Source organism: Apis laboriosa, unplaced genomic scaffold (assembly GCF_014066325.1).
Source record: "Apis laboriosa isolate Shangri-la unplaced genomic scaffold, ASM1406632v1 scaffold29_cov151, whole genome shotgun sequence".
NCBI lineage: Eukaryota > Metazoa > Arthropoda > Insecta > Hymenoptera > Apidae > Apis > Apis laboriosa.
Window position 1 is genome coordinate 950437 of NW_025222728.1, and position 9291 is coordinate 959727.

Here is a 9291-nt window from a genome sequence, read left to right on the forward strand (position 1 = left end):
ATATCAAGCCAACGTGGCTACTTCCAACGTGTTAACCAAAAAGCCACGAAATATTAATTAACTTCGAATAAATAACCTTGTTATGTAAATTAAAACATGATAAGCAGACTTTTTGCGTTTTTTGTAAACCAAAAGTATAATCATGTGTTGCATTATTGTTGAGAATCCAATATTACGTATATATTAATTATTAGATAGATGTCATTATGTAAGTATAGATATATATTTGAACAAATTTATTTGAAAAAATCACATTTGATTATATTTTGCCGATTATATTCTTTTAAAGCTGAATATCTATTTATTGAAATAATATTACATTAACGCCATCTGACACTATTTTTAAGGTTAAGAAAATTTATAGTATAATAATATAAATACATATACATGTTTCTCTTTATTATTCTTTTTTTAAAGAGATTTTAATATATTTATTAATTTTATTTAAATTATAAAAATATAAAAAATACTGTAACATTAAAATATTTATTTAAAAAATATCCAAAATCGTTATGTAGTTGAATAACGTAGTATCGTTTAAATGCGCGGTAAAATATCCCATATAGATATAAAAAACGTATCTATTAACGGTTATTTATTAATTTTGTTCTAATCAATCAAAAAAATTCACTTAATTTAATCATGACAGTATTGAAATTCGCAAAATTAACTGAAAAAGCATTTGTACCAACAAAAGGATCGAAATATGCTGCTGGATATGATTTAAGAAGGTATGTTTTTGAAATATCTAGGTTAGATAAAATTGCAAAGTTTCACGTGTATGTATTATTTTCTTTTTTTAACAGTGCTTATGAATATATTGTGCCTCCAAATGGTAAAGAACTTATCAAAACTGATTTACAAATTGAAGTTCCTGAAAATACGTATGGGAGAATAGCACCGCGTTCAGGATTGGCATGGAAATATCATATTGATGTAGGCGCTGGCGTTATTGATGCTGATTATCGGTAAGTGAGTTTAAATAAATTAAATTATAAATAATATAATTTATAAATACGTATAAAGAAATGCAAGGATTTATAGATGTTGAAAATAATTATGTATTTTACAATAGAATAAAATATATTTTAGAATATATTTTATAATAGGATGGATGGATGTATGATTATATTATATTTGCATCAAAAATATTGCTTAATTTATTTATTTCTTTTTTTTTTTTTATATAGGGGAAATGTAGGAGTAGTACTGTTTAATCACAGTAATGAACCTTTTAAGGTTTCACCAGGAGATCGTATAGCCCAATTAATTTGTGAAAAAATAATATATCCTGAACTTCAGGAAGTAAATAATTTAGATAATACAGATAGAGGAGATGGAGGATTTGGTTCTACAGGAAAAAATTAAAATGAGATAATAAAAAAATTACTCTTATGTATTTTTTTACTTTTTTATATAATTATAATATAATATAATATAATAATAATATATAATATTCCTATGGGTATTAATATTTAAATAAAAGTAATTTCATGTATAATTTGTTTATCGTATTATAAAAATATCTCTGTAGTGATTTATATAACACAGTTGAATTTTTATAATTGTGAAACTGGAACTAAATTTGTTTGTTGTGTTGGTGTTTTTACCAAACTTTGAATATTTTTAAATTCCTTGTGTTTTGCATCTGCCAACAATTTAAAAATGACATTCTCTGAAGTAGCTATATGACATCCTATTCTTTTCATTCTCTGTAAAAATTACATAGATTAATCACTAGGTTTTTTTATAATTTCTTTTTTCTTTGTTATATACTAAATTTTTTATTACTAAATTTTTACCTCTAATGCTAATAATCTATCTTCTTGAGTACGAGAAGTACAGCAATCTGCAACAGTATGTACTTCATATCCATTTTGTCTTAAGTCGATTGCTGTATTTTCTATGCACACATGAGTCTCAATTCCAATGAGAATAATTGAATCTGGTTTTTGACCAGAACAAATTGTAGAAAGTTCTTTGTTTATCTAAAAATTATTTTTAACATGAAAATAACATAACATTTTTTTTTTATAAAAAACGATTATATGATCATACTTCAGGAATACACATGCTAAATTGAGTCTTTTCAAATGGTCCTTTAGCACCAGAAATATCAAATTCAGGAATAGTTTTGCCCAAAGCTTTTGGATTTTGTTCAGAAACAATTATGGGAACATTTAAAAGTTTCAATGCATTTATCTATGGATAATATATAATTTATGTGATATAATTTATGTTTTTCCTATATAATTTTTGCAAATACAGTAATAAAAATCCAGATTATCATTAAATTATCATTAAATCGTATGCAATATGCATTATTTATTAATAATTACCAGTTTCACTGAGTTCTGAGTGATTTTCCCAAATTCGTACATAGCTTTAGCGAATTTCTCTTGAACATCGCATATTAGCAAAACAGTTTTTCCTTGTTTTAGAACAGCTTTTGCGGCATTCACTGCCATTTTCGAATAAAAATTGTAGAAGAAAATAAGAAGAGAAAATAAAACTATTTTATAGTCGTCACAAAGTGAACTAGTTAGTGAGGTTAATGATGCAATGTCGATGAATTTCTACGCACGTGATATTATTCTGTATTATTCAAAGTTCATGGTCAGTCTTAGCTTTACTAACTTTAGATATATTGCACTTAATCGATTTCCAACGAACCCTCTTGATGTGCGAACAACATAATAAAGTATATAAAGATATCATCAGTAATTATCATGCAATATTTTCAAATTTAAAAATTACTTGATTATATTTTAAATACAATATAAATATTATTATAAATATGTTATATATATAAATAAATACTATATGTAAAAATATAAATGATCAATCAGCCATATTTGTATATACCAAAAGTTATACAATTGTTAAAATAAAAACTTGTTGTCATAATTTAATGATTAAATATAAATGTAAATATATATGAAAGTATTATACATGAAATAGTATTAACATACATATATAAAATCAAATTTCTTAAATAAATTATGCGTAATTAAATTATGAACAAATATTTATTGTTAACAATATATGAAAATTACGTAAAACAGAAATTTACTGAAAATTTCTATCATCCATTCTAATATAAATCATCGAGATTGATATTTTAGGGACAAGCATTAATTATCAAACTATTTAAAAATATTATTTCATGTGTAAAATAAATATATATATCAATTTATAAAACATTATTTTAATAAATATTGTGAAATGTAAAGTTAAAATTGCTGATTTAAATTGGTTGATTCGGCGCATGCGCGACTACTACAGACTCAAGTACGAGTCAACTATAGGAAAATCATAGAGCAACAGCAGTAGTCAAACAATGTCGTTCCGTGTGGTCGGACGTGTGAGATCGTTTTTCGAATTTTCATAAACTGATCAGATTGATTTCAATCAATTAATATGATGTTCGCGTATAGTTTAATTCAAGAATCATATATATTTTAACGATTCAAATCAGTGTTAAATTAGTTTGTTATTATAAATTGTGTAATTTGATCGAGTTTGTAAACAAAGAATGGCCGGGGAGACTCGTGAAACTGGGCATATGAAGCCGTTGATACAGCTTTTTCCGAAAGCATCAGAATGCATTTATACAAGTTGTTATTGGTAAGAGTTTCAGCGAGATTTTCTAGATTTTTCTATAAAAATATTGATTTAAACAAATAAACGTGTCATATTGCGGTATATCCCGCGATGGATCGATACATTGCAGTAGTACAGACAGCAGTGCAATGTGCTGCCGCCATCTTTGATATGTATAAAATATCCACGAATCATAGTATACCATTTATTTCGTTTTGAAAAGACCCGCGCAATTCCATGTTCATTTCATGTTGATAGATTAGATAAATTTCTCTTTATATTTTTAATTAAAACTTATGTAGATTAATCTAATACATTTTTCTGATTAATAATGTATATATATTAGATAATTTATAAGATTCTATTGACAATGATATCTATTTTTCGTATTTTGATTTGCATGAATTTACAACATTTATTTCATAACAAATACATATTTCATCATTCTTATCAATAATCTTTTACATATTTAACAATCTCATTTTTGTTAATAAAATTTTTGAATATAATCTTAAGATTTCAGTTCAATTTATCATCTGCATTTAAAAATATTTTTATATATTATTTATATTTTTGTTTATCTGCATTTTATGTTTTGCAATTTTTATTTAAACTTTTGTACAATTTTTTATTTTTGTGCAGAGTTTTTTTTTTATTCATTATAATTGAAAGTGATAATTCCAATTATCTTCTTTTTTTTATGCATTGTGTTTTTTTCATTCATTCTGTTACATTGTGTTGCATCATATTTATATATGTTTTCTTTGTGTATCTAATTTTTCAAATATGTGCATCTGCAAGAACAAGCTGTATCATTTTAGTGAAGAAAATGTATGGAAGCTCTGTCAGGATGTAGCAACTAGACATGGATCAGAATTACAACATTGTTACGTTGTTTTCGTGAGCAATTCCTGGCGTAGCGTACCGCTTTGGCGACAACGAGCAGGAAAGGATGAGGATAAGCTTGTAGTTTGGGTCAGTTGGAAAAAAAACGATTAATATCGAGAAAATCATTATTTATCATTTTTTTAATCATAATGATTCTAAAAAAAAAATTGTATATTTGTACTTATAGGACTTCCATGTAATTCTTATCTATGCACCCGATGAAAGAGCGGTCGTATATGATTTAGATAGTGCATTGCCATTTCCAACGCATTTTTGGAAATACGCGATGGAAACATTCAGATCAGATGAAGTGCTGCAACCAGAGCATCATAGAAGATTCAGAGTAATCCCAGCTAATGTGTACTTGCGAGAATTTGCTTCGGATCGGCATCATATGAAACGTGAGGATGGAACGTGGATCAAGACACCACCGGATTATCCGCCAATTTCAACATCAAGTACGTTTATTAAATAGGTTTATAAAATATGTAGACTACTTAAACCGAGACCTTTTTTTTTTCAATTTATATATTTCTTTATATTTTTTCAAATATTTCAGCATGCAAGGACAACTTGGATTCCTTTATTAATATGGATCCGGGAACCGGATTCGGGGTTGTATTAACTTTAGATCAGTTATTCGAACGATTTCATAGGCCACTTGCGAACGCAACAGCTCCTCGTACACCTCATCCGCAACCAACACCAACTTAAGTAAATTATTAAGTAAGTTTTGTCAGGATAATGTTTATTTGCTTCAATTTCCAATTGTCAAAAATCAATTGTATGGCCTAAGGGAATTGGTTAGGTGCATGTACTTATCTTTGTGAGCTGAAATATAAGATTAAAATTCGATAATAATATTACTTAAACATTGTTAATCATTCAAAATCGCAGTTTCTGAGAACTGAAATGAATGATAACACATAATTCAAAATCGATCAATTCGTTTTTATGAACATTCCTAATCTTGTTATAAACTTTTAATATAATTCATGACATTTTTCTTTGATATGTTTGTGGTTTTGAATCTGAATTATTCATCTGAATTAATTCGACAGATTAAATATATTATTTTATGAAAAAATGATATAAAACAAATAATTATTTAAGATAAATTATTATTATTAAATATTGAAGATAAGTTTATGAATCTCGAATATCTTCATACCTTATTAAACTAATCCAAACAAGGAACATAATTGATTCATAAAACTACGAATATGTTAAATGTGTCATATACTTTTTATTCTTATCTTTGATTTTAATTATATATCTTATATAACGCACAGGAATAGCACTTTCTTCAAGTGCCGTTGATTACATGCTACAAATTTTTCATAATGCTATTACTGTCGAACGCTACGACTCTAATATTTGTATATTATATTGGGAAATCAAAACTTATGAGGGAAGTCTTTGAGAAAATCAATTTTTATAACGATATTATTATTTATGGACATTTACATTATTATTATGGGCATTGACATTATAATGTGATGAAATATATCTCCCAAATTACGATTAATTTCAAATATTTAATGTTTCTTATCGATTTTTTCTTTTCTATTTCGATTCCTTGTTATAAGTTAGCTCTTTTTTTATTTATTCTCTTTTCGCATTTTTCAATTTATAGTTCGCCACTTTGATCGTATTTCTTTTATTTTTTTTCCTTATTATTAGATATTTCAGATCGTCACTTTCCTTTCTTTGTTCTTTGAATTATTTTATTTCTCTTCTATAATCATTATATAGGTAGTAATATTATTATAAAAAATGATTTATGAAAGGATATGTCTTCCCTTTGCTAGATGTACTTATCTGTAGAAAAAATTCAAAAAAAGAAAAAAAAGAAAAAAACGAAAAAGAAAAAAAGAAGGATCATATTATCTATATCAATATTCAAGTTTACAGTCGAGTGATTTAATCTATCGTGTGTGAATAACGATCGGGCTGTGCTGCATTTTTCCAATAGTCTCGATAACTATTTATCTGTTGTATTTCTAGGCTACGCTGATATATTTGTTTTACTCTTTTTAAAAGTCTTTTTTACAGAGCTTTGTCGAAACCTCTCTGTTGTGTGCTACATTAATCGACCGTATTCCAAGTTTAAGTCATGGTTATATATGACTGTTCTCGTCTTCATATGTTTTATCATAATGCGCAAATATTTGTCACAGCTTTGCTCTATCGGTGGTATTATCGTTATAATTATTATGTCAAAGACTGATGTATTTACGAAGAATTTCCAAACTCGGGGAATAATCCCTTCGCCGATATACAGTGGATACACAATATTGACACAGTACGCGATTACGTATACGAATATTAATGAATTTTGAAATAATTGTATTTGTTAATAAATTCTCTACATAGAAAAATAATTTTACGTGAAAAAGAAACGATATAGTCAAATTTTTATATACAGAATCGCGTACTATGCGATCATTTTGTCCGCCTTTGTCTATTAGCGGCGCGTCCAACTGCACAGACGCGACTAAAGCGCTTATTATTATTGTGCAATCGATATAGTGAGGACAAGAAATTTGCGAAATAATGTAATGCAATTATTACGATTATTGTAATTCTTGTGATACTTTACACTTTCTACTTTGAATACCTACACTATACTTGTCTACTTGTACATAGTATTAATTGATTCTTAATAATCGTGCGTTCGCTTGTTGAAACGTAATTTTCTCGATAAAATTTTAATGATAGTGGAAATCGAGTTCTGATTCGAATTTTCGAAACACGCGACCAATTGTTAACATCGAAAAATTATTTTCGAGTCAACGAATGTATTTATTCTTTAGATCACTGGTAACAAATTTTGACAACGAAAACTTGAGAACTTTGATCTTCCAGAAAAAAAATTAGTTCTATTGTTTTCTATTTCCTTACTATCTTGTAATCAAACTACTTGTAATTCTTCTTCAACAAGTTTCGAAAACTTGTATTAGCATACAAAAAATTCCATTATTTTACAATGATATAAAAATCTTTGAATTAGTAAGTTTACTACATAATATTCTCTCTGAGGCGTGATGTTGTAGAAAATTTAATCGACAAGCGAATGCAAACAGACTATTGGATCATCGATTAAACTTAAGACGAAGATCCGACAGTCGCGTTGATAATTTAAGAGTTCGTCCACTCTTTGCCTTCCAGAATCTTTCACTAGATCTCTTTGTCTCTATCATCGACATGTGTTTTTCTTCAATTCACGTATATCATATTAATTGCATACATACGTGTAAGCAGCCTTATCTGCGACTATGAAATATTTAGCGATTGAATAATAAGTGATGGAATCTGATGGATAAAATATTAATATTAATATTTCGAATGCATAAATAGAGAAAAATTATATAATAAAAGATTAATTTTGAAATAATATGTATAAAAAAATTAAATAGAATATGTCTTTAACTTTGTTATCTATAAAAAAAGAAAGAATGAAATTTGATTGGGACAAAATTGTTTAAACATTTTGTATAATGTCTTTATTTTATCCATCAGTGTATGTCAACTTCTGATTAATGAGGCTGAATAGTCGCTTCAATCGGCATTGTATCGTATGTGAAAAACCCGGGACCGATTTTTTTAGCATGTGATATCTTCGATTACCAAAAGAACAAAAAGAAAAAAAAATAGAAAAAAAGACCTAATCTCTTTATGGTTGAAGATATTGCTAAATATATCAGAAAAATTATTATATTATGGCAATGATAATTATTATATATATTGTTCACATATACATATATATATATATATATATATTTATCAATATTTCATATTTATTATATTGATATATTTAATTATATTGTATCAATCTCGATACACTGATAAAAGAGAATTTAATTGAAAATGTTGACTTATACAGTTTATCAACGTTTAATGGCATATTCTCTTACTACTTGTCATTCTGCGATATATGTACATATTGTACAACTTTGAAGGGAAAAAAAAATCACCTTCTATCACAATATGTTCACAAAGAATTATAAAGGGGAAAAAAAAAAAAATCTATTTCTGAACTTCGTCTTTCAAATCTATAATCAGTTACAATAAATGGATACACTCCGTTTGTATCAGCTTCGAAATTTTATTAATATACTTTTTCAATCTCTATCTCTAAGAAAAAAATCATTACACGTTCCAAGGTCCTCTCTCCTTTTCTTCCTCGAGATTTTTTATCTTTCATCATTATCACGGAGAATTTCTTTTACTCGTTAAAACAATGAAACAATTGAAACGAAAAAGTTGAATAGTTTCAAATGGTAATCGAAGTTCAATTTTCCAATAATTTTGATTCTTCTTTCTTCTCATCTCGATTTTGTTCGATGCTATTGAAATTTTCTTTATTGAATACGTAAGAAGTAATTTCTGAGTGTTTGTCGATAAACTTTTTTCGATAACACAATCGATTCTTCTTTTCACTGTATTTCAACAAAATACTTGATGTTTATTCAATTTATCGATAATAAAGATTTAACGTTTTGCTCATTATGCGCACAGTATTTTCAGCGTATGTTTGATGTGTGATTACATTGTTGAAAATTGTATCTTAAACGTCGGAAAATTGAAAAAAAAGGGGAGAAATGATTACAAACGGATGAATTCTCAAATGTATATTGTATTCAATTTGCAAAAATATATAATGAATAATTATAAAAGTTACATATTTAATTATCGCAACTAACCCCGCAACGCGTTACACGCGTTATCGAGTATTTTGTATACGTACTGCCCTTCGATCCTTACTTTTTTGTTTTTTTGTAAGGAAATCGTATAATT

The 9291-nt window shown here is 26.9% G+C and overlaps 3 protein-coding genes across 4 annotated transcripts in view; 2 read left to right on the plus strand and 1 right to left on the minus strand.

Moving 5' to 3' along the window:
- The first annotated feature begins 69 nt into the window (after positions 1–69).
- On the plus strand, positions 70–8626 carry LOC122714364 (protein N-terminal glutamine amidohydrolase-like). Of its 2 annotated transcripts, XM_043935648.1 has the most exons (6): positions 70–208; positions 650–731; positions 807–968; positions 4425–4578; positions 4679–4949; positions 5051–8626. In XM_043935648.1, the coding sequence occupies exons 1-6, from the start codon at positions 199–201 to the stop codon at positions 5203–5205; spliced, it is 834 nt and encodes a 277-aa protein (XP_043791583.1). In that variant the 5' UTR covers positions 70–198; the 3' UTR covers positions 5206–8626. The 2 variants fall into 2 exon arrangements, with proteins under 2 accessions (XP_043791583.1, XP_043791582.1); XM_043935647.1 differs by lacking the exons at positions 70–208; positions 650–731; positions 807–968 and adding an exon at positions 3341–3627.
- On the minus strand, positions 1404–2681 carry LOC122714365 (isochorismatase domain-containing protein 2-like). Its single transcript, XM_043935649.1, has 4 exons — positions 2340–2681; positions 2059–2202; positions 1803–1988; positions 1404–1712 (listed from the first exon to the last, which is right to left on the minus strand). Exons 1-4 carry the CDS (start codon positions 2466–2468, stop codon positions 1560–1562), a joined length of 612 nt encoding a protein of 203 aa, XP_043791584.1. The 5' UTR covers positions 2469–2681; the 3' UTR covers positions 1404–1559.
- Positions 5121–9291, plus strand: part of LOC122714362 (cyclin-dependent kinase 4-like) — a 31156-nt gene continuing 26985 nt past the window's right edge. The window contains exon 1 of the mRNA XM_043935643.1: positions 5121–5217. The gene's annotated coding sequence lies outside the window, so the exon portion shown is untranslated. The remainder of the gene's footprint in view (positions 5218–9291) is intronic.

Excerpts from the sequence above, each read along its gene's own strand:
- LOC122714364 (XM_043935648.1), top strand. Across the intron at positions 732-806 it reads GCTGGATATGATTTAAGAAG|TGCTTATGAATATATTGTGC; the intron begins GTATGTTTTTGA and ends TTTTTTTAACAG. Across the intron at positions 4,579-4,678 it reads AGGATAAGCTTGTAGTTTGG|GACTTCCATGTAATTCTTAT; the intron begins GTCAGTTGGAAA and ends TTGTACTTATAG.
- LOC122714365 (XM_043935649.1), bottom strand. The coding sequence starts at position 2,468 with ATGGCAGTGAATGCCGCAAAAGCTGTTCTAAAACAAGGAAAAACTGTT. Across the intron at positions 2,203-2,339 it reads CTCAGAACTCAGTGAAACTG|ATAAATGCATTGAAACTTTT; the intron begins GTAATTATTAAT and ends TATTATCCATAG. Across the intron at positions 1,989-2,058 it reads TTAGCATGTGTATTCCTGAA|ATAAACAAAGAACTTTCTAC; the intron begins GTATGATCATAT and ends AATAATTTTTAG.